This window comes from Muscardinus avellanarius, assembly GCF_963383645.1.
Source record: "Muscardinus avellanarius genome assembly, chromosome: 12".
NCBI classification, from domain to species: domain Eukaryota; kingdom Metazoa; phylum Chordata; class Mammalia; order Rodentia; family Gliridae; genus Muscardinus; species Muscardinus avellanarius.
Window position 1 is genome coordinate 14,204,552 of NC_137798.1, and position 23,112 is coordinate 14,227,663.

General features: G+C 54.5%; 2 protein-coding genes across 3 annotated transcripts in view; one reads left to right on the top strand and one right to left on the bottom strand.

Annotated features, from left to right (window-relative positions):
• Positions 1-240: 240 nt before the first annotated feature.
• Positions 241-11,423, top strand: CDAN1 (codanin 1; the record flags this gene model as incomplete). 2 transcript variants are annotated; one of them, XM_080707739.1, is made up of 28 exons in its annotated part: positions 241-330; positions 405-793; positions 971-1,177; positions 1,371-1,540; positions 1,659-1,772; positions 1,849-1,927; positions 2,482-2,602; positions 2,790-2,899; positions 3,283-3,372; positions 3,968-4,043; positions 4,908-5,113; positions 5,433-5,553; positions 5,655-5,801; positions 5,961-6,127; positions 6,484-6,571; positions 6,775-6,864; positions 7,019-7,073; positions 7,208-7,341; positions 7,410-7,513; positions 7,821-7,979; positions 8,203-8,266; positions 8,358-8,436; positions 8,614-8,762; positions 9,616-9,744; positions 9,867-9,930; positions 10,027-10,208; positions 10,449-10,556; positions 11,298-11,423. In XM_080707739.1, 28 exons carry the CDS (start codon positions 241-243, stop codon positions 11,421-11,423), a joined length of 3,618 nt encoding a protein of 1,205 aa, XP_080563865.1. The 2 variants fall into 2 exon arrangements, with proteins under 2 accessions (XP_080563865.1, XP_080563866.1); XM_080707740.1 differs by having other exon boundaries at positions 974-1,177; positions 9,637-9,744.
• Positions 11,424-17,343: 5,920 nt separating this feature from the next.
• The window catches only part of STARD9 (StAR related lipid transfer domain containing 9), a gene marked incomplete at both ends in the record, with an annotated part of 84,521 nt that continues 78,752 nt past the window's right edge, over positions 17,344-23,112 (bottom strand). The window contains 10 exons of the mRNA XM_080707039.1: positions 17,344-17,445; positions 17,868-18,026; positions 18,212-18,291; positions 18,494-18,696; positions 18,834-18,898; positions 19,098-19,219; positions 19,379-19,490; positions 21,607-21,741; positions 21,872-22,055; positions 22,868-23,065. Coding sequence (XP_080563165.1) covers positions 17,344-17,445; positions 17,868-18,026; positions 18,212-18,291; positions 18,494-18,696; positions 18,834-18,898; positions 19,098-19,219; positions 19,379-19,490; positions 21,607-21,741; positions 21,872-22,055; positions 22,868-23,065 — 1,360 coding nt within the window. The remainder of the gene's footprint in view (positions 17,446-17,867; positions 18,027-18,211; positions 18,292-18,493; positions 18,697-18,833; positions 18,899-19,097; positions 19,220-19,378; positions 19,491-21,606; positions 21,742-21,871; positions 22,056-22,867; positions 23,066-23,112) is intronic.

Here is a 23,112-nt window from a genome sequence, read left to right on the forward strand (position 1 = left end):
CCGCTCGCCACGCCCCCGCCGACCGTAATCCCAGCCGCTCGCCCCGCCCCGCCCCACCGCTCGCCACGCCCCCGCCAACGGGCGCCCGCTCGCCACGCCCCCGCCGACCGTAGTCCCAGCCGCTCGCCACGCCCCGCCCCACCGCTCGCCACGCCCCCGCCAACGGTCGCCCGCTGGCCACGCCCCCGCCGCCCGTGGCGCGCCCGCGCCTGCGCAGTGGCCTCGGAGCGCCGGGACGGGATGGCGGCCGTTTTGGAGTCGCTGCTGCGGGAAGAGGTGTCGGCCGCAGCCGCCGTGCGGTGGGTGGCGCGCGGCGCCCCGAGCCCCGAGGTAAGTCGCGCCCTCGCCCTGGGGCCCGGAGCCCGGGCCGCGCCGCCCACCCACCCTCCTCGGCCTCTCCGCAGGGGCGCCCCGGCGAGGCGGCCGCGCTGCGCGCGCTGGCGCCGCTGCGGAAGGAGTTCGTGCCGTTCCTGCTGAACTTCCTGCGGGAGCAGAGCAGCCGCGCCCTCCCGCAGGGCCCCCCCACGCCCGCCAAGGCCGCGGGCGCCGCGCCCGCCCTGCCCGGGAGGCCGCGGGCCGGCCGCGGGCCGCGCAGCCAGCTCTTCCCCGCCGCGCCGCCGGCCGCCGAGCCCCAGGCGCGCCGCGGGGGCCGCCGGCGGGGGCCCGGGCCGGGCCGCGAGCGCGGGGAGCGCGGGGAGCGCGGGGCCCGCGGCCCGGGGGGCGCCGACCCGCCGAACCTCAGCGACCTGGAGGAGTTCCCGCCCGTGGGCGCGGCCGGCCCCGGGCCTGCAGGGTGAGCGGCGGGGCGCGGGGGGCCGGGAGCTGAGCCCGCGTAGTGCAGGGCGCCAGGAGGTTGGCGCCAGGGCCCGCACGGTGAGGGGCGCCTTTGCAAGAGGCCCAGCTGTTGCATTGGTAGGGGAAGAGATATTTGAAGATAGCAATTTGAGGAAAAACCTGTGGCTACTCTCAGCAGGACGAAGCCTTCACGCAGGATCAACCCAACTCCGGTGAGCGAAGAGCGGTCACTCTCCAAGCCCAAGACCTGCTTCACCTCACCCCCAATCAGCTGTGTCCCCAGTTCCCAACCCTCAGCCCTGGACACTAGCCCTTGGGGCCTTGGCCTTCCCCCAGGGTGCAGAAGTCTGCAAGAGGAGCGGGAGATGCTCAGGAAGGAGCGGTATGGCCTTGCCGCTCTCTGGGATGTCAGCTTCCTCCCTGTGGGGGACTGCAGGGCTTTTCCTTGAAATTGACTCCCCCTTGGGGACTTGGGTTTGTTTCCTGGGCTGTTGACGCCTTTTCTAGCGGGACCTATTGTGAATGCGCCTGGGAAGCCAGGATCACTGCTCATAACATCTTTCCATCCCTCACAGCTCTAAACAGCTGCAGCAGTCACCTACTCCAGCTTGTCCCACCCCAGAATCAGGATCGCCTCTCCCCAGCCGGACAGGAGGCCTCACAGCAGAACCTGCTGACCCTGCCCGGGTATCTTCCCGCCAGCGCCTGGAACTAGTAGCCCTTGTCTACTCCTCGTGCATTGCTGGTGAGCGAGAGCAGGGAGCTGAAGTAGAGACATGGGAGGACTACGGTGTGGGAGAGTCAGTCAGTGAGCCTTGGCTCCGGATGGCACCCAGTATGACGGGGTTTCTTTTTATATCCAGAAAACTTGGTACCAAACCTCTTCCTGGAGCTTTTCTTCGTCCTTCAGCTCCTTACTGCCCGGAGGATGGTAGCCGCCAAGGACAGTGACCTTGAACTGAGCCCAGGTGCTCCAGGTCAGTGAGCAAAGCCTCATTTTGAGAAATGGGTTCTGTAGATGGGACAGCTCTTAACTGAGAGCTTGTTTCGCAGATTCCCTGGAGTGCCCACTGTTCCAGAGCATCCATGATTGCGTCTTCTTTGCGGTGCAGGTTTTGGAGCATCAGTTTCAGTGAGTTTCCCTGGGTAAAGCTTCTGGGCCTTGTTCTCTAGCCACTTGAGATGTCTGCTTTGGTTTAATATAGGTATAGTGGCCCTGGGCCTTATGCCTCCTGTGATTTTGTGTCAAGGCTAAGAGTCTGTCTCCTTAAAGGATCTGCTAGACTTGGCTGACTTTTGAGTTTCTGCCTAACGTTCCTGGCCAGCTCCCTTGCTCCCTGCTCCAGAAGGTCTCCTTCCCTTGACTTTTGCCTCTGTCGTCTTGGTCCTTAGCCTGTGACCTTGCCGTACACTTCTGGGCTGACACACCTGCTCCATGCTCCACATATGCTCTGTGTTCGTGTGCAGGTGTTCCTTTTGGGGGGCGGGGTCTGGGGGTGGAACCCAGGGACATTTTTATTCATTTTGAAACACGGTCTCACTGAGTTGCAAAGGGCCTAAGTAGCTGAGGCTGGCCACGAACCAGGATCTTTCAGTCTCAGCCTCCTGAACGCGGGGATGACAAGCGCGCGCCCCACACCCGGCTCTGTGTCCCAGTCCTAATCGTCTCTGTTCTTATCCCTGCAGGGTTCTTTCCCACCTGGACAAAGGGACCGTAAAGCTGCTGGCTGAGAACGAGCGGTTGCTGTGTTTCTCACCAGCCCTGCAAGGCCGCCTCCGAGCTGCCTATGAGGGCAGTGTTGCCAAGGTAGTGACCCCAGCTTAGACGCCTCCTAGCCTGGCCCTGGCCCTTCCTAGCTTTCGTAAACTCAGGTAACCTACTCATGACACCGAAGTGTCATGTGGGCTAACATGGGCGCGGTAAAGGGCTGAAGTCTTCTGAGCATGACACCTGCAGGCTTTATAATGTTCCTAATGTCACTGCTGTGTTTCAGGTCTCTCTGGAGGTGCCGCCCTCTGCTCAGGCTGTCTCCTTTCAGCCAGAAACAGACAATCGGGCTAACTTCTCCAGTGACCGGGCCTTTCATACTTTTAAAAAACAGAGGTGAAAAGAAAAGGGAACTTTGGGGGAGGGAATGAGGCAGCATTTTCTCTGGAGTAGGCAGACATTTGTTTTCATGGAAATTGGGAGTTTGGCACCAACAAAGTGGTGAGTCGGTACCACTAGGCCCTTCCTGACAGCCACCATAACGGCCAGTGGGCTTCATTCTGCTTCGTGCTCACAGACTCGAGCCCCGCGCTGAGACCGCCGTGTCACGGGTGTATGACTATAACTTGAGAAAAAGCCCTGGGGCCTGTGGAGTGCCGCTGCAGTCTGTACCACTGTCTCCTCTAGAGAGCTTTGGAGTTAAGGGATGGGGCCAAGGGTGAGGCCAGGCGAGGCGCCGCGGTGCTTCAGTTGACTGCGCACTCTCGTGTGTCTGCCAGGGATGTGTTCTATGAGGTGCTGCGAGAGTGGGAAGACCGCCACGAGGAGCCCGGCTGGGACTTTGAGAAGGGCTTGGGCAGTAGGATAAGGTGGGTGCGCGGAGCCTGGCCACTTTTTTGCTGTGACAGTTGAGTGATGCTTGATGTGCTTTCCTCCACCCTTTCCAGCCCAAAGCCATTTTGTTCTCTGTTATCTCTAGTTTTGACAACTCTGCCCTCTACTCAGAAGGGATTTGTCTCTCCATTTCCTTCCACTCAGAAGTGACTTATACTTGTTCTATAGTGGCAAAACCTTGGGAAAGTACAAGTCTCTTAATCCAGGTTACTTACATTTTGGCCCAACTCATTGGCTAGATTCCTCTGGCCTCTGTTTTCTGTCGTCTAGGGGGGTGAGTCTGGTCATTGCATAGGCAGATGACCAGGCTGTGGGACGAGTGTCCTCTCCTCTGTCCTGCGGTGGCCATGAACACCACTGGCTCTCAGTGAGCTTGACGTGGCGAGGTGGCAGTTTTACTTGGTGAGGGATCTTGGTGCTGAGGGGACTGTCTCTCGCCTTCTCCCGTACTGCTCCGCAGGTGGTCTCTGGCAGAGGGCTGCTCAAGTCCCTGAGAGACCCAAGTGTTGGCTTGCTCTCTGCTCTTTCTCCCTCTCGCCCCCACGCCCATGCCTGCCGCTTGTTCCCCAGAGCCATGATGGGTCAACTCTCCGCAGCCTGCAGTCACAGCCACTTCGTGCGGCTTTTCCAACAGCAACTTCTCCAGGTAACAACATGGCAGATTCATCTGTGGTGCTCAGCAGGTCTTATAGGCAGCCAGCTAAAGGGTGGCACGTGGGCCAGGTCCTTGGGGAGGGTTCAAGCTCAGGTGGCTGGAGAAGGAATGGAGTAGTCCAGGTGTGCCTGGCCCAGCCTGTCACCTCCTTGTCTGTGCTGATTTGTGCTGTGATAGAAAGATGATGGGCCCAGTAGTCGGTCCTTTCTCAAGTCCTAGTTCTAGTGACTGTTAGCAAATGTTTAACCTTGCAGTTTCCACTTCTTTACATTTTATTTTGTACCCATGTGTGGTACTGGCGAGTGTTCTCAGGGGCATCCTACTCTAGTTACATCCCAGGTCTATTTTCTTTAAATTTATTTATTTACTTATTTTTGGTGGTACTGGGGATGGAACCCTTCTCTGGGCTTCACTCCCAGACCTATTTTATATTTTTTTTATTTGGAAACAGGGTCTCTTAAGCCAGAAAGGCTGGCTTCGAACCTGCACGGTTGTCCTGTCTCTGCCTCCCAAGCGTGGGGATTACAAGCGTGCGCCACCACGCCCGGCTATTTTTATTTTTATTTTGAAACAAGGTCTCACTAGGTTGATGAGAGTCTATTTGCTGAGGCTGTCCTCAAACCTGTGGTCCTCCTGTCTCAAACTCCTAAGTACTGGGATTACAGGGATGCACCACCACTCCTGGCTAATTCTTTACCTTTAGAACAAGAATATAATCCCTCCCTCAAAAGCCATGTGCAAAGCCATTTCCAGAGTTGGCATTTCGTAAATGTTCATTACTTTCTCTGTAGTGGTTACGTCCTTCTCTCTCACTCTCTGGTTTTTACTTTCTCCCCCTCCTCCCCACTGTCCCAGATGTGTCAGAGCCCTGGTGGTGCTGGCAGCTCTGTCTTGGGTGAGGCCCCGGATGTGTTGAGTATGCTGGGAGCTGACAAGCTGGGGCGACTGCGGCGGCTACAGGAGCGGTTGGTGGCCCCTCAGAGCAGTGGGGGGCCCTGCCCACCCCCCACCTTCCCAGGGTGTCAAGGCTTCTTCAGGGACTTCATCCTGAGTGCCAGCAGGTAAGGTGCCTGTGGCTTGCAGGGAGAGGGGCAGAGGTGGGTGGGTCTGCCTTCTAGAGGGCAGATGGCTGTCCTTGGCTGTCTTTCCTCTGCCTGAGACGCAGAGGGTGAGACCAAGTGATCTCTGGCTCCTGCTGCTCACACTTCCCAACTTCATTTCACTTTTCATTCTCTCCTTCAACATAGGTAATTTTACTGTCTCCCTGTCACCTTGGAGATGGACCCTTTTCTGTCTGGGGCATGACCTGTTGGCTCTGGTTCTTCCTGTGCCTCTTCCAGTACCTTTTTTTGTTTGTTTTTGCTCCCTCATGCCCCCCAGCTTCCAGTTTAATCAGCATCTCATGGATAGTCTGTGCTTAAAAATCCGGGAGCTCAATGGCCTTGCCCTGCCTCAGCATGAGCCTGGTGATGAAGACGGGGAGTCGGATGTGGACTGGCAGGTTAGACCGTGGGTGGTAACGGGCTTGGCCCAGGTGGACAGTGAGAAACTTGGCAGATCGCCTTATGGAGAAGCCCTTTTACTTTCCTTGGTTCCATGCAGGGTGAACGGAGGCAGTTTGCTGTGGTTCTTCTTAGCCTGAGACTCTTGGCTAAATTTCTGGGCTTTGTAGCTTTCCTGCCATATCGGGGGCCTGAGCCACCACCCACCCGCGAGCTTCAGGATTCCATTCTGGCCCTTAGAAGCCAGGTAAATGAGGGGTGGTTCTGGTTAAGGAGGGAGCTGGGAGGACTGATAGGGCAGGATGTTGACTGGCTTCTTTGGCTGTTCTGGAAACCTGGCAGGTTAGAGGGCATCACTCAGCCCTCACGGGGAGCCCGCTCACTAACTGAGCCCTGGCTCTCCCAGGTCCCTCCAATCCTGGATGTGCGCGCTCTGCTGCAGCAGGGGCTGCAGGCCCGCCGGGCGGTGCTCACCGTCCCCTGGCTGGTGGAGTTCCTCTCCTTTGCTGACCACATTGTCCCCTTGTTGGACTATTACCGGAGCATCTTTACTCTCTTGCTGCACCTGCATCGGTGAGTAAGGCAGGCTGAGGCGGACTTGCTCAGGCCAGGCGTTCACAAAGAACTCTGCAGGCTCTATGCTTCCAAATGGTTCCACAGCCACAGCTGAGCCTTGGAAGAGGGCAAGGTTTGACCCAGAGAGACAGTCCAAGGCGACTGTTTACCCATCCTTTGGCCCTTTTCCGTCACCTGTGGGCCAGCCAAGAGAGAATGCAGACAAGGCAGGGCTGCCAAGGAAACCCTGGCTGCCTGTGCAGCAGCACTTTGCTTCAGGAATGTTCCTGAGAGCCACCGTCCCAGTGATGGCTTTTGTTTACTCCATTCCATCCCTTGGCACAAGTGCAGCTCACACTTCATTTTTCTTTCAGGAGCTTGGTCTTGTCACAGGAGAGTGAAGGAGAGATGTGTTTCCTGAACAAGCTGCTCTTGCTTGCTGTCCTGGGCTGGCTCTTCCAGGTGGGCAGAGCGAGGGTCCTACAGGGTTGGGGTGTGTTTGTAGCTACTGTGGTGGGGGGGTGCTGGTGTCTGAGCAAGGTAGGGGCCGGAAGCTGAAGGTCCTGAGCATCATGGGCATGGCTTTGGCTTCAGGGGACCGCCACTGGGCCTGGCCTGGGGTCGGACGGCCCGGTGGAGCTTGGGCTGCCTCCTTCTCTTGCCAGATTCCCACAGTCCCCGAGGACTTATTTTTTCTGGAAGAGGGTCAGGTGGATGCCTTTGAAGTGGATGTGGCAGCTTCGGAGCATGGCTTGGTGAGTGTTGGGGTCCAGCCAGAGCCACAGGGACGCCAAGGGCTGGGGTGGAGCTGTCTGGGAAGACCGAGCCAGAGGAGGCGTGACCCCACACGGTTCTGGGAGGGTGGGAGGCCTGTCTGCCCCACCCCAGCTCTGGCCTGTTCTTCCCCAGGACAGTATGCCTGTGGTGGACCAGCAGCTGCTCTACACCTGCTGCCCCTATATTGGTGAGCACACGTTGGCCCATCCTTCACAGGTGCCCAGACAACACCCCATTGTCCTGACTCCCCAGCGCTTACAGTCCTAGGCCGCTTGGGGAAGGGGGGTTCTGTGACTCAGAACTTAGACTTCCCTGATACAGGAGAGCTCCGGAAGCTGCTCGCTTCGTGGGTTTCAGGCAGCAGTGGACGGAGCGGGGGCTTCGTGAGGAAGATCACCCCCACCACCACCACCAGCCTGGGAGCCCAGCCTACCCAGACCAGCCAGGGGCTGCAGGTAAGGACAGGAGAGGGGAGGCCGCTCGGTGTGGGGCGGGTGGCCTCATGGTACTGTCCCCTCCCTAGGCACAGTTGGCCCAGGCCTTTTTCCACAACCAGCCGCCCTCCCTGCGGAGGACCGTGGAGTTTGTAGCAGAAAGGATTGGATCAAACTGTGTCAAACATATCAAGTAAGAGCGGGTGAAGGGTTTTAGTCTGTACCCTTAACATTTTCCCCCTTTTAGCCCCCACTCCCCGTGCTGGGGACCAAACCCAGAGCCTCATGCACACTAGGCAAATGCTCCTTCACGGAGCCACAACCCCAGCCCTCCTTTAAATTCTTAACCTGTTGCCAAACTGAGGAACATCAGCTGGGGAAGTGGGGAGGCTGAAATTGCTAACATCCTCCAAAGGAAGTTCTGACCAATTTCCTTGAGTTTTCAGCCCCTTTCCAACTGAGCCCTTCCAACTCCCCCAAACCCTCTGTCCGTGCTGCAGGGCAACGCTGGTAGCAGACCTGGTGCGCCAGGCGGAGTCACTTCTCCGGGAGCAGCGGATGACACAGGGACAGGAAGGGGGCGATCCACCTCAGCTGGTGGAGAGCTTGTGTTCGCAGCTGTGCCCCCACGGGGCCCAGGCCTTGACCCTCGGGCGAGAGTAAGGGGCCCTCTCTTCCACTTTCCTCTTGTGCTTTTCTGTTCTTTTCCCCTCTGTGGACTCGCATTCCGGGGCAGTGTCCAGCTGTCGAAATGGTGCGTGTGCTTTAGGGCTGATAGGTGGGGCGGAGCAGGAAGGCAAGACAGTGCTTCCTGAGATGCTGCCTCTCGGTCCGGAGCTCCAAGGACTGGGGACGCAGGGCCCGCTGGCCTCTGTCTTTCAGGTTCTGCCAAAGGAGAAGCCCTGGGGCTGTGCAGGCCTTGCTTCCAGAGGAAACGCCGGCAGCTGTACGTAGGAAGGGTACCAGGAGCTAGGTGGTGAGTAGTTTTGTGTGTGTGCCCTCCACTGTCCCCTGACTGTGCAGTTCCTCTGTCACAGGTTCTGAGCAGTGCAGAGAACATTGCTGTGGGGCTTGCAACAGAGAAGGCATGTGCTTGGCTGTCAGCCAACATCACAGGTGAGGTCTAGGGAAGGGGCGTGACTGAGCCAAGCTTGAAAAGGTGGCTGGTAGGGTGCTGGGCAGTTAGAGGGAGATGAGGTGCAAAGCCAGGTGGGAAGTGTGAGGGGCCTGGGCTTGCATGCGAGCCTGCGTGAGGCACTCCATGACTCTGTCTCTGTTTTCTCTGCCTCATAGCGCTCATTAGGAGGGAGGTGAAAGCGGCCGTGAGTCGCACACTTCGAGCCCAGGGTCCCGAAGCGGCTGCCCGGGGGGAGCGGAGGGGCTGCTCCCGCGCCTGTGAGCACCGCGCTCCCCTCCCCTCCCACCTCATCTCCGAGATCAAAGTACACAGCTGCCTTACTCCTCCGGCTTCCCCGCTCCCTCCCTGCACTGCTCCTGGTTTCTTCCCTTTCTCACGTCAGCTTCGGGATTTCTGTGTAGCAGCTCTTGTGTTGTCTGGCATGTTTGTTTCATTTGTTACTGAAGAGGATGAGGTAGGGCAGAGCTGTACTGGTTTTCCCATTACTGACTTTGGTACCTGAATCACCCAAAAGGGAAAAAGAACACATGTAAAATTTTTGACTAGATGGGAATTATACAGATGGTGCTGGGACTAGGTGGTGAATGGCTCTAAGTACACTAGGAAAAAGATCTGGAGAGCAGTGCAGTAATGCTCTTTGTGGGAGATGAGGCAGGTTTACTTACTGGCAGTAAGACTAAACCATCTTTTTTTTTTTTTTCACCTCAGTACCTCAAAAAAAAAAAAAAGGTTTATTGGAACACAGCTATCTCCATTTGTTTATGAATTATCCGTGGCTGCTTTTGCACAGAATAGGGGCTTGGAGTGACAGTATGGGAGCGGGAGGGAAAGGTGTCTGCTATTAGGCAGTTCTCCATTGCCTGAGCTGCACAGCGAGGAACAGGAGGGACAGCGCATACGTAGGCTGTGTCTGACAGCGGCGTCCCCGAGTGCCAGGTGCCTCTGGGGCTGGCTGGCCAGGACTGCTCTGTGTCGCGTGCCATGTCTTTGGCAACATAGCGTTTTCGGCTTACCTGCTTCACCTGTTTCTTGGGTTATCCACGTGGTTGCTTCTCCTGCCTGAACCTCTGCTCTAGAGACATCTCTCCCCGTCGCTGTGCCGTCCCAGGGCCCTACTTCCCTCTCCCTCTGCACTGGCTGGTCCCCGCCCGCACGCCGTCTCACCCTGCTCTCTGCAGGATGTGCTCTCCCTGGCTGCGGGGCCCCGGGACCCTGAGGAGGGGGTTTCCCCAGAGCATCTGGAGCAGCTCCTGGGTCAGCTGGGCCAGACCCTGCGGTGCCGTCAGGTGAGATGTGTTTTGTGCTCCAACAAGGATGCTTTTGTGTGTCTGCTGATTACCTGATAAGTAGAGCCACGCAGGTCCAGGGCCTGTGTAGTCAGGATGGTGCTGGTCTTTTTTCTCCGCAGTTCCTGTGTTCACCTGCTGAGCAGCACCTGGCAAAGTGCTCTGTGGAGTTAGCCTCCCTCTTGGGTATGGTTCCTATCAAACCCCAGGGCCTCGTACAGGGAGGATTAGAAACGGTCTCTTCCTCCTGTTTTAGAACTCGGCGCTCTTCTCTTCCCGCAGTTGCAGACCAGATCCCTGTGCTAGGGCCCCCGGCACAGCACCGGCTAGAGCGCGGGCACGCACGAAGGCTCCTGCACACGCTGCTCTCCCTGTGGAAGGACGACTTCCAAGGGCCAGTTCCGCTGCAGCTGCTGCTGACCCCAAGAAATGTTGGGCTTCTGGCAGACACCCGGCCGAGGGAGGCGAGTCAGAGGCAACGGGATGGGAAGGCCGCTCTGCCCGGTGCAGTCTGTCTCGATGCTCACCTCCCTCGCGCCGACTCCTGTGGACTGCTTAGTTTCCTTGTTCCTTTTCCACGTTCAAGTGCACTCTCTGTATCAGGCTCTAGTCCCTTCTCAGCAGCTCTGTCCTTTGCAGTCTCAGACTGTACGGTCAGGCCCACACTCAGTCCTGTAACCCTTTCTCCACATTGTGCTCTGCAGTGGGACCTGCTGCTGTTCCTGCTGCGGGAGCTGGTAGAGAGAGGCCTGATGGGACTCGTGGAGATAGAAGCCTGCCTGGGCAGACTCCGTGAGGCCCAGTGGCCAGGGGTAAGGAGTCCTCATCCCTTGTCTACATGGAGAAAACATCCATTTGTCCTGAAATGGGGCTGATGATGCGGCCAAAGCAAAGGGAACTTCTGTTAGGGGTCCTCAGGACCACCCTGAAACTGAGTGGCTGTTGTGAGTGGGGCTGTATAAGGGACTTTGAGCTAAGAAAGGGCAGGCAGCTGGAAAGCAGGATGACAGTGAGAAGGATTACACATGCCCGTAACCCCAACACCCAGGTGGCTAAGATAAGAAGGCAGCAGGTTCACAGCCAGCCTCAGCTATTTATGAGGCCCTCCGCACCTTAGTGAGACCCTGTTTCAAACTAAAAAGTAAATCAGGGCTGGAAATGTAGCTTAGAGGTAGACCGCCCTTGGAGTCAGTTCCCAGTACCACAAAAAAAAAAAAAAAAAAAATTATAACACGGATTTTAATCTCAGCTAGTACTTAATATTTTTGATTTAAGGCAAATAGCTTCTCAATCCATAAAATGGGACTAATAATTTCAAGACAAAACACTGCTCAATAGATGGTAAAGCTTTGGCCTCTAATCAGAGTCCACTCTCCCTGCAGTAGCTTAAACCTCCTAAGACGAGGTTTCGCGCCCATTTCCCTGCACAGGGCGTTCGGAGGAAAATCAGAGCCGTATTCCAGTCTACTCGCTGGTTAGCTAGGGGCTGGTCTTCAGAAAGGCCGGTCTGCACAGGTTCCATGTTTGCTTTGTCTCTCACCTGTTTATTGCAGGACTTCTCTGAAGAACTAGCAACGCTGTTCAGCTTGTTTCTAGCTGAGCCCCACATGCCAGGACCTCAACTGAGAGCTTGTGAGCTGGTGCAGCCAAACCGGGGGACAGTGCTAGCCCTGAGCTAGGACAGGGAGGCAGCCCTGCCTTGGGCGTCTCACCAGAACCCTGGGTCCTCCTGTGTGCCAGGAGGAGACCCGAGAGCCCACCGTGACCTTTGCCAGGGCCGGAGTGGCCATGTCTGAGACTGTCTACTCAGGTTGGGAGAACGTGTGGCTGCGGGCACCCAAGTCCCAGAGGAAGGAGAGGTCAGCTGTTGAGGATGGCAGTGGAAAGAAAAGCCTACAGACTCCGGTCTCAGAGCCGAAGAGCTGGTGCTTCTCACGTGGACACTCAGTCAAGTGCTGAGTGTGGGCTGTCGGCACAGGACTCAGGCCTCACTTGCTGCTACCCCAGCATCGCTTCAGAAAGCAGTGGTTCTGGGAAATCATGACAGGCAAAGACTTTAACCTGCAAGGAGACTTAGAACATGGGTCTTGGGTGTCTCCATTTTTGTCATCACCAGGAGCTGGACTGCCATCTCCTTAGTGCACAACAGATAAGGTAGGACCTGCCTGTTACCCCGTGCAGGTAGTGGCAGCGCTTCAGACCCGGTCTCAATCCGGGAACCAAGTACAGGGCGGAACATAAAGATTTTTTTAAAAAATAAACTTTTCGTTGTTCTCACCTGTTTCTTTCCTTTTAGAAGGGGAGCTTTGAAGATAGGAGGATCACAGGCGCCAGACTAGCCTTAGCAAGGCCCTCCATAACTTAATGAGACCCTGTTTTTAAAAAAAAAAAAAAAAATGCAGTAGGTAGGGCTGGGGGTGTAGCTCAGAAATACATACAATGCCTCTGGGTTCCATCCCCAGTACTTAGCACAGAGGGAGGGAGGCTTTGAGTTGGGAGTTGGTCATGGCTTGACGGTGCACACTTCTGAAAAAGCCTGCGTGTTCATACAGAGCCAGTGTCACCCCTGAAACAATCTCTGAACTTACTGCCACAGTGTGCCACAGTGTGGTCTCCTGTGCAACTCCTACTTCTCATCTACAGGAGCAAGGGTTAAAAGCAGGTCCCTGTAAGGATCCTCTCCCTGCAGAGCCACAGGATGGGTGGAGCAGCTTTTGTGATGCTTGTTTTGGCTTCTGATTTGGCCTAAGAACTTGTCCAGAGCAGTAGCATTCTGGATATTGTCAGGACCACGTCTCTACCAATGAACCAGTGATTTTGAGGAAGAGAGCATCACTTTAATAATGTCCGTTTCGTTCATTCCTATAAAAACCTTGTATGTGGGGGGGTACTGGGGGTGGAACCCAGGGGCTTTTCTACCTCTGGGCTATACTCCCAGACCTATTTTATACTTTATTTGGAAAGAGAGCGTGTGCAATCCTCCTGTCTCAGCCTCCCAAACGCTGGGATTACAAGCGTGCGCCACCCTATCCGGTTTCAAAAAATTCATTGTTTTTCTGTTTAGGGAATAAGATTCGGACTTTGCTGGAGGAGATGAAGGGTACTTAGTGAAGAGTCTAGTGAAGCTCTTGAAGTGCTTTGCAAAGTCTTGTTTGTACACACAGCCAGTGTTTCTTAGAGGAAAAACTGTGTGGAACTAGGGTGGAGCCCAGGGGCCTTTGACCTCCGAGCTACACCCCCAGCCCTATTTTTACTCTTTATTTTGAAGCAGGGTCTCACTGAGTAGCTGAGGCCAGCCACGAACCTGTGATCCTCCTGTCTCCGCCTCTCAAGTACTGGGATTACAAGCGTGCACTACCACGCTCGGCTTAAAAACTTTTTAAAAAGTCTCTGACTGAAGAAAGATCCCTTTGTGCAGCCATAGTAAAACCAGGAAGTGCCATCAACACAGCAAGTAAACAGTGGGAATGCTTTGCCAGTCCTGCTTCTCCCCAGTCCTACATGCCCAGTCATTTCCACGCCTCTCCCTTCCCCTCAGCTCATCCCAGTATCTCCGTTAAAGTGCCTGCAGTGCGGCTAGAGTAAGCTCAGAACTACCAAAAAAACCCGACTTTAAAAACGTGCCTGTGTTAAAACCTTTTTCTGGGTCAGGCATGGTGGCCTAGCCGGGCGTGGTGGTGCACGCCTGTAAACCCTGCACTTGGGAGGCGGAGACAGGAGGATTGGGCAGGTTCGAAGCCAGCCACACTGGCTTAAGAGACCCTGTTTCCAAATAAAAATATAAAATAGGTCTGGGAGTGTAGCCTGGAAAAGAGTTCCATCCCCAGTACCACAAAAAAATAAAAAGCCTAAAAATGGGCTGGGTTCTATCTGCAGTGCCCCCCCCCCACACACACACACACACAAAAAAAAAAACCCTTTTTCTTAATCTCTTCATTCTCAAAGGCTTTTATTTTTGTCCTTTATCTCCGGTCTATTCAGCAGGGTGTGGTGGTATACACCTATAATCCCAGTACTTGGGAGGCTGAGAAGACTCCCAGGTTTAAGGTCGGCCTCAACAACATAACAGAGACCTCAGAAACCTGCTTGAAAAGAAATAGTGCAGAGGGTGTAGTTTAGAGGTAGAACATGGCTGGATTCAATCCCCAGTACCATCAAAAACAAAATCCAATCTATTATGAATGCGTGGGAATAAAGTGCTTTTTGTTCTTGATGGTGGAGATTGAACCCAAGGGCTTGGACCTACTACATACAAAGCACCTCCTCTACCAGCCCTCTAAACACGTTTTTAAGAGTTGCCCAGGGAGCAACTTTGTAATGGTGTGGTTGAACCATAGCATGCTTTAGGAAGCTGAGCCCTGGCTCTGTAAGTGATGGGCTCACGGCTATTTCTTGGCTTGTTCAGGAGAGCCCAGAGCCCCATGGATACTGCGGCTGAAGGGCTGGGCTATAACCCAGTGCTGACTTAAGTCCCACTGAGTTAAAACCAATTATTGGGGATCTGAACAGAAATTTATCATGGTTCCAGTGAAGGGAAGGTCCTCCTCCTGGCCTATGTGTGGAGATAGGCATGAATGAATCACTGAATTAGATTCTCTTCTATATACCTGCACTATACTAATTGTCTACATGAGCCCCTAGACCAACAGCCTTAGAGTCACCTGGGACTTTATCTAGAGAGAGAAATACTCTCTCCAGGCCTGCTGAGGAGTGATGGGGCCACTTGAGGTGATTCTGATGAATGCCAGTTTTGTATTACAGTTTACTCAGGATTGAACCCAGAAATTTTCTACCTCAAAGCTATACTCCCAGCCCTATCTTTTCTTGTTTTGTGGCATTTGGGATTGAACTCAGGGGCATTCCACCTCTGTGCTACATTAGTCTTTATTTTGAAACAAGACCCTCTGCAACTTAGACCCTGTTGCAAAATAATCATGGTGGCTCACACTGTAATCTCAGCATTCTGGAGGCTGAGACAGGAGGATTGTGGTTTGCGGACAGCCTCAGCTACTTAGTGAGACCCTTTGCAACTAAGTGAGACCCTGTTTCAAAATGAAGAATAAAAGGGCAGGGGGTGTAGCTTGGAAGTAGAATGCCCCTGGGTTCCATCCCCAGTACCACAAATACTACTACTAATAATAATAGTAAAACAGAACTGGGGATATAGTTCAGAGGTTAGAACGCCCTAGGGCTCAATCCCCAGGAAAAAAAGAAAAGAAAAAGACCAGCTCAGCAACTTGGCTGTTTCGAAATAAAAAGGGCAAGAAGTGTAGTTTGGAAGTAGAACACATCTAGGTTCAATCCCCATTCCACCAAAATAAATCTACTAAGCTTAAAAAATGTACTCAGCCTACCCCCCAGAAGAGTGAACAGTCTTCATTAAATAAAGTACACACGAAGCCAGGCATGGTGGCACAAATTTGTAATCCCCGCGCTTGGGAGGCTGAGAGAGGAGGATCGCACAGGTTCAAAGCCAGCCTCAGCTACTTAGTGAGACTCAGCAGCTTAGTGAGTCCCTGTTTCCAAGTAAAGTATGAAATAGGTTGGGAATGTAGCCCGGGAGGTAGAAAAGCCCCTGGGTTCCACCCCCAGTACCACCAAAAAACTACTAATAAAAAGTACACATGGGCCAGGTGTGGCACACACTTGTAATCTCAGCATTTGGGAGGCTGAAACAGGAGGATCTCGGTTTGAAGCCAGCCTCAGCTACTTAGGCCCTCTGCACTCAGGCACTGTTTCAAAATAAAGAACAAAAAATAGGGCTAGGGGTGTGGCTCGGAGATAGGATGCACCTGGGTTCCATCCTCAGTACCACAAAAAAAAGGTACACATGGGACCTGTGGGGGGTGGAGGGCGCTGAGGATCAAACTGCCACTCGCTGACCTCCCCCTGCACACACAGGCTTTTTTTTTTTTTTGGTTCTAGGGACCTTCTACCTCTGAGCTACACATATCCTCAGCCCTATTTTTTTTTTTTATTATTTTGAAACAGGGTCTCACAAAGTTGTAGAGGGCCTTAAGTAGCTGAGCCTGGCTACAAACCTGCCATTTTCCTGTCTCAGTCTCCCAAGTACTGGGATTACAAACATATACCCGCACAACTGGCTTAAAAACTTTCAAAAAGGTCTCTGACTCAAGAAGCCACACATGGCTTCACATAGGACTTTTATTTTTTATTTTTTGTGGTACTGGAGATTGAACCCAGAGACATTCTACCTCCGAGCTATACTACCAGCCCTTTGTTTTTATTCTTTATTCTGAAACAGGGTCTGAGTTGCAGAGGCCTCGCTAAGTAGCTGCAAACTTGTGTTAACCTCCCAAGTGCTGGGATTACAAGAGTGTGCCACCACACCTAGTTTAGGACTTAAAACTTACAAACATTCTGATATTTTGGTCATTAAGTGAGAGATTATATGAAAAGTAATGGGAACACATAAATAGGGCTAAATATGTCAAGTTTTACCAAAAAAGTTTATAAGCAACTTTAAAAACCATCAATAGTAATATAAATAACTTAATCTGAGGTTTAAAAAAAAAAAACCTGCAAATATTTTCAGAAAGAATTTTTGCTACACTGTACAGAAATTTACCCTTTTGCATAAATCTTAATCCCCATATGATAACCCTTTTCCAGCAAAGATTTGGGTCTATAGAACTAAAGATGGAAATTTCTCCCACCTCTACCACTTCCAGGTAGACATACAGGACCTTTAGAAAGCAATCTACTCTGGCTGCCAGCCTAGAGTAGGTGAGCCAGAGCAAGTCGCTCAGTGCTCAAGAGGGAGGTGAGGTAGCGAGCGTCCTCTGATCAACCTCTCACCTCTTCTGACCATTTTCTCTCCTCTCCCATCCTCAGGGGTCAATTTTAGTCTTTGAAATCCCTCCCGCTGACATCTGGCTGCGGCCACCCACCAGCAGCTGATCCTCAGAGCCGGGCCCCACCCTGTCCCCGTGTCTCCAGCCTGGTGTGCATACTTTTCCATTCTCCCAAGCCCTAGCATGCTGCATTAACAGCAGCGCTCAACACTCCTGATTCTGGTGCAAAGACCCAAATGTCCTCTCCTGGGAAGGAAAAGAGATGGGGAAAAGTAAGCAAAAATAAACAGTGATGTGCAAAAAATAATAAGGGAGAAAAGATCCTGAAGCAGTGTTCTGGTTTGTGCAGCTGTGTTTTTAAACCCTTTCTCTGCTGTGGTCCCTCAGGAACAGGCTGCTTGTTCCTGCGGGCTGGGCTGAACTCAGAAGGCCTCTTGCCAAGACGCTGCAGCTCCCTGGCTGCGCTGTCATGCCCAGTTCTGGTCCTTGAGCAGCCTGTGTGCGCAGGTCCCAGAGAGGACGAGTAAGATGGGAAATCCAAAAGGTGCGTTAAACTGAGTCTCTGGACGGCCAGGGCCAGGTGCTCAGGCTGCCCACTCTGCAGCGCTGCCAGGTCACCGAGTGCGGCTGGTCTCTGCTCACGACCCTGGGCTGCTGGCACCTCTCCTACCACCGCAGGTAGCCGAGGCTCTTCTCCAGGGCGTGGCGCGGTGAGGAGGAGCGCTTGTGGCATCTGTGGAGCACCCTGGGCCTGCATCGGCAGCACTACCTGGAAGGTGCGATGCTAACTACCAAGGAAGGAAGCCAGCCTGGCCACAACCAGCGGCTGCTGCTTGATAAAGGAGCTCAGGAGATGCGGGGGGAAGCCAGGCGCGCCCAGTTCTACCTGAAAGCAAAGATGGAAGATTGACAGTGCCGCAGCCTGGCGCGCCGCCCTGGGGCTCCCCTCCGACCGCTAGCTTGGCACCCCAAGGCCAGCCTCTGCCGCTCGTCGCGGGTGGGCTTCACCTCCTGGCGGCAGAGCTCGGGGCAGTGCGTGGAGCACTGGCAACATGTGAATGGCAGTTCCATCTGCCGAGGCTGCCACTTTTACATTATGATGACATGTATCTCCTGAGCACGGGGCAGCGACAGGATGTAGGCCGCTCGGTCTCTGGTACAAGGCTGATCAGCCATCTCGGTGGCCCTCAGTTCCCCACTGACTCCCATACTGACAGCCCGAGCGGCCCCTGAGGCTCCATCTTAGCTGAGCAGTCGGACGGCGAGGGCCCAGGGTGTGCTGCCAGGCTGGCTGCTGGGCGGTCATACCTGGGCCAAGTAGATGACTCGGGTGACTTCCTTCCCTTCCATGGTAACAGGCTGCAGGATCCAGGCACTGGGCAGGATCTCCCCTCGGACCGTGTTCCTGCTGGGTCTTGGCATGGACGTGTCATACACAGACTGAGCTGCCATGATAGACAGGTGTCCCTGCGGGTGGAGAGATGTGAGCCCCCTGTGATGTAATGAGGACCAAACAGGCAGGCTCAGCTGGACTCAGAAGGCAGTGTGGTAGCTTCAAGCCATCCTGGCCTCGCCCTTTGCCCTCCTCCCCCAGGGGACCTGGCATCCGGCCCCACTTCCTCCCACGTCTCTACCCCCAGCAAGGTAGGCACCTCTTTGGCTTCCACGCAGACACAACAGAAATCCCGCGGCTGCTTCAGTGCACACAGGGTGGTATCACACACCAAGTACACTGCAGGGGCGAGTAAGGCACAATTAGCTCACTGGACAGGCCAGTCCCAAGTGCTTCCTGGCCCAGGAGCCCTTCATTCCGTGCCTCGGCACCCACAGAACACTGGCTGAGCAACTTGAGGTCAGCCAAGGGCTGCCTCCAACCTCCGCCCCGCCCAGAGCCTGCCACACCCGGCCCGCGGCTGCCCCCTCTCTGGGCTCACCCAGGCTGATGCTCTTGGTCGCCCGCTGATGCAGCCTTGCTGTCTGGATGGGCTTGTGATACAGGGGCCACAGGGTGGGGTCACTCACGGCCGCCCACACGTGAGACAGTGGCTGAGACACTACCCCGGCCCCCAGGAAGCCATGTCGAGTCGAAGAGAACTCCTTGTAGTAAAGCTGCACCCCCTCCTCTTCACCCTGATAGCTGGGGTGCACCGAGGGTTGGAAAGAGAACGGCTAGGGGAGTGGGTGCCAAGGCAGAGGAGCAGCTCAGGGAGACTGGGAAGGAGAGGGAAAGCCGAGTGGATGACAGTCAGGGCTCAGACACGCAGAGGAACTTACTTCCAGCCAGCTGTTGCCTGGCGGCTGAAGAGGTTGTGCAGATTTTCTGAACAAGCAGCCATTACCTGGGGACAGAGTGGCCACACCCAAATTAGCAGGCAGCGTGCAATGCACGCCCCTACATTCAATTTCTGGCCAGTGTTTACTGAACCTCCAGATGGAGCCACTGACGGAGCCCAAAAGCCGTGGGGGCCCTAATGTGCCCAGCTCTTCCTCTTCCGCCCCGCCCAGCAGAGGCCCGACTGAAGGAGCAGGAGTAGTTACATCAGCCATGGAAGTGTCCACTACATGCTTGGCCATGTCTTGGTAGGAGGAGGAGAAGCAGGTCCCGGAGCTGGAGTGGCTGGACGGAGAGCAGCAGCGGCTTCCCCAGGAGGCTCTGCAGCCTGCAGTAAATGGCGGAGGCTTTGCAACGGCGCCGGACATCAGAGCAGCAACAGCTCTCCCACAGGGATGGACGTGGGCTGACACCTTGAGCCAGCGACTTACACTCTAGCAGACATCAGCTCCCCAAGCCCCGCCAGGCAGGGACCTGTGCCACTCACCAAAGGCTGAGCTCTTCCAGGCAGACCTGCCCAGGCACAGGCTCCTCACTGCACAGCGGCCCGGCCCGTCCCCTATCCAGGTGTCTCTGGAATCGGGCAAGTTTGAGTCCCCCTGCAGAACAGAGGATGCTAAGGACCAGGAAGCAGGCAAAGAATGATCTCTGAACTGTACCTGGCAGCTTCCATGGCGATGGCTCCACTCTAAAGATCTTCCTGGAGTGAAGGAGCACAGGCGCCTGGACGGTCCCAAGAGGTCAACAGCCTTAGAAACCGCCCGGACAATCTCTCCTTGCTCTCCAGGCCACAGCTCATACATAGGCTGCTTGCGGGAGAGTTCCAACAGAGAGCTGGACAGCCAGGGCAGCACCAGGTGCTCTGCCAGCCTGCCAACCTCAGGGTCAGTGGGTGGGAGGGCCTGGGCACCTCTGCAGCAACAGCAATAAGACCATGGCTGGAGGTGGATGGTGGGACAGGGAGGAAAAGCCTTGCCCCTGCCCAGCACCGCAGCTAAGCCAAAGCACCAGATAGGGAGAGTGCTCTGGATCTGCAACACGGTCAGCACCCCTCAGCCAATCCCTCCATGATGTGCTGGAGCTGACAGGCACCCTGCACGCTATCTTTATGAATAACAGACGTTTCTACCTCCTTCCTCACCTTCGTCCCCTGCTCCAAGACAGCGGGTACCTGCACTTCAGCTTTACCTCTTGTGCCACCTTCACTGATTCTCCTCTCTCTTCTGGACACTTCCTATTAGCATCTATAAACATGCAACATCCCATCCACCTCAGATGTGTTTCCTGAAATGACTTCCGCGCCTCTCACTCAAGCTACCCCACCCCCAAAAAAGATTCAGGCCAAAGCCTGATTTTTCTCCTCTGTAATATATTCCTAGGTGATTATACTGATGATTTTCAAATATAATCATGAATTAACAAATATTGCTGGGACAACTAGGTAGCCATCTGAAATTACATCGGCGAGCCATTCCATAGATCATACCAAAATAAATCCTTTATGCTTTGTAGATTAAAGATAATATTGGTTGGGCGTGGTGGCACATGCCTGTAACCCCCGGTACTTGGGAGGCTGAGACAGAATGATCAAATCAATCACACTCTGTAGAGCTGCAATGAGTAAACCCAAAATTAAGCTAAAACCATTCAATTTATAACATTAAAAGGAATAAAATAACTAGAAATAAATTTAATAAACAAGTACAAAAATTTTGTGCTGGGGATTGGGCCCAGGGAATCCTACCTCCAAGTTATACTCTAACACTTTTTATTTATTTTATTTTGAAACAGTTCTCACTCAGTTGCTAAGGTCGGCCTCAGATCTGCGATTCTCCTGTCTCAGCTTCCCGAGCGCTGGCACACAGGTGTGCACCCAGCCTGGCTTCCCTCGCCACATTCCAGCCAACTGGCCTTCACGTAGTGCCTCAGATCCCTTCCTTGGGACCTTGCTGGGCTGCCTCTCTCCACACCGACACCATGAGCCCTTTGTACATTAACTACTCCCCGCCCCTCCGGCCCGAGTTTAAGTATACTCTCTACAAAGTGTCTTGCAGATTAGGTCAGAGCCTGTTTGTTTTGTGCTGGCTTAGTACCTTCTTTCTCCAAATAACTTATTATAACATTAATCATAAAATAAGCTGTTAAACAGTTTAATCTCTCAAGCCAGGCATGGTGGCGCACGCTTGTAATCCCAGAGGCTGAGACCGGAGGATAGAGGTTCCCAGCCAGCCTCAGCTACTTAGTGAGGCCCTTTGCAACTCAGTGAGACCCTGTTTCAAAATAAAGAATAAAAATAAGGCTAGCTTGGAGGTAGAATGCCCCTGGGTTCCATCCCCAGTACCACAAAATAGTCATCCCTCTAATAGTCTATTTAAGGACAAGAATACTTGTGTGTGTATGTGTGTATGTGTATGTGTGTGTATGTGTATGGAACCCAGGGGCTTTCTACCTTTGAAATACACTCCTAGACCTATTTTTAAAATATTTTACTTGAAAATGAGGTCTCACTAGGTTGTTGTGAGCCTCACTAAGTAGCTGAGGCTGGCTTCGAAGCTGCACAATCCTCCTGTCTTGGGACTTTAATTCACTGTTATAATCTAAAATAGTGCTTAAAAAAAACTCATGGTGCAAGGCCTGGGATCCACCTCGGGAAGGGCGGACGCGGTGCGGCCTCAAGGCCCCGCAAAGGCCCTCAGCAGGGCTGGCGCCACTCACCAGGCTGCCTGGGGACAGGAGCCAGCCTGAGGAGGCCGGGCTGCTGTTGTAACCAGAGGTGCCGCCGGAGAGGCTTCCGTCGGAGCTGGAGCACTGGGAGCGGGAGCGGGCCAGCACCTGCAGCCTGTCCTCCTCCTGGAAGGGCAGACGGCCTGTCACCCAGCTTCTGATGCACCCCACCCCCGTCTCACAGCCCTAGGGGTGCCCCACCCAAAGTGAGTGCCCCCAGCGTGCGCATGCCCAGAAACCAGAGGCACCTCCTCACCCTCAGCAGCCGGGACACGATCTGCTGGCGGATTCTCAGCTTCTCTTGCTCAGCCCGCTCCCGAAGCCGGGCCCGGGCCCGGGCCATCTCCACCTTGGTCTCCTCTCCTGCCTGCTGACAGCTGCGCAACATCAGCTCAAGGTCGGCGGGTGGGTGGGCAGACCTGGATGCTGACTCCGGGCCCCTGTGGAAGACCACGAGGCGGGATGCCTTTGCTGTTGTTTTTGGTACACAAGATTAGAACCTTTGAGCTACATACCCAGCCTCATTTTACTTTTGAAACAGGGTCTTGCTAAATTGCTGAGGCTGGCATCGAACCTGAGATCCTCCTGTCTCAGCCTCCCAATACTGGGATTACAGGTTTGCATGCACCACTGTGCTCAGTGCAAAAATGCCTTGTAACACGGCAGGTGGGTGATGGCCCTAACCCGCCCACCCACGGTTAACTCCACGCTCTTGAAGGTGGAGTTGGCACCTCTCTTGGCACTGGGTCATGACCTTTGTTTTGTTTTGTTTTGTTTTTTTTGGTGGTACTGGGGTTCCTGGAAGCCCTTCTACCTCCGGGCTACACTCCCAGACCTATTTTATATATATTTTTATTTGGAAACAGGGTCTCTTAAGCCAGCGCGGCTGGCTTCGAACCTGTGCGATCCTCCTGTCTCCGCCTCCCAAGCGCGGGGATTACAAGTGTGCGCCACCACACCCGGCGCTGGGTCATGACCTTTGATTTTACATCCTCAGAAGAGGGTGCCAGACAGAGAAGCCAGCCATTGGTAGGTGCAGAGCCAGGGCCTGCAGGGTGTGTCAGCGTGTTGTGCAGACGTTCCCATAGTCTCTTCCCACCCCTACTCCATTCCCTCCCGCGTCCTTTCCACTTGCCCGGGTCTCACATCCCCGCCCCTCGCCCAGGGCGTGGAAGCTCCAGCTCCTGCTGCCCACGGCCCCTTCCCCACAGCACTCCCTCCGCTCCCTCCGCAGGGCTCTGCTCCACGGTACCTGGTGGTCTCCACAACACCCTTCCTCAGTTGCTGCAGGTATTCTCGGCGCCTGCTGGGTGAGTCGAGGCAGTGGGTGGCGAGGTCCCTGCTGGGCGGGAGGCTCAGCTGTTTCTGGGGGCTGAGGCTTCGTGTTCGGCGGGCGTTCTGAAGTCGCTCAGCACGCTCTCTCCTGAGGGTCTCGATGGCTTTTTTTTGCCTTTGACAAAATGGGGCTGGTTCACTGGAGCGGCCCTGAGTGCCCTT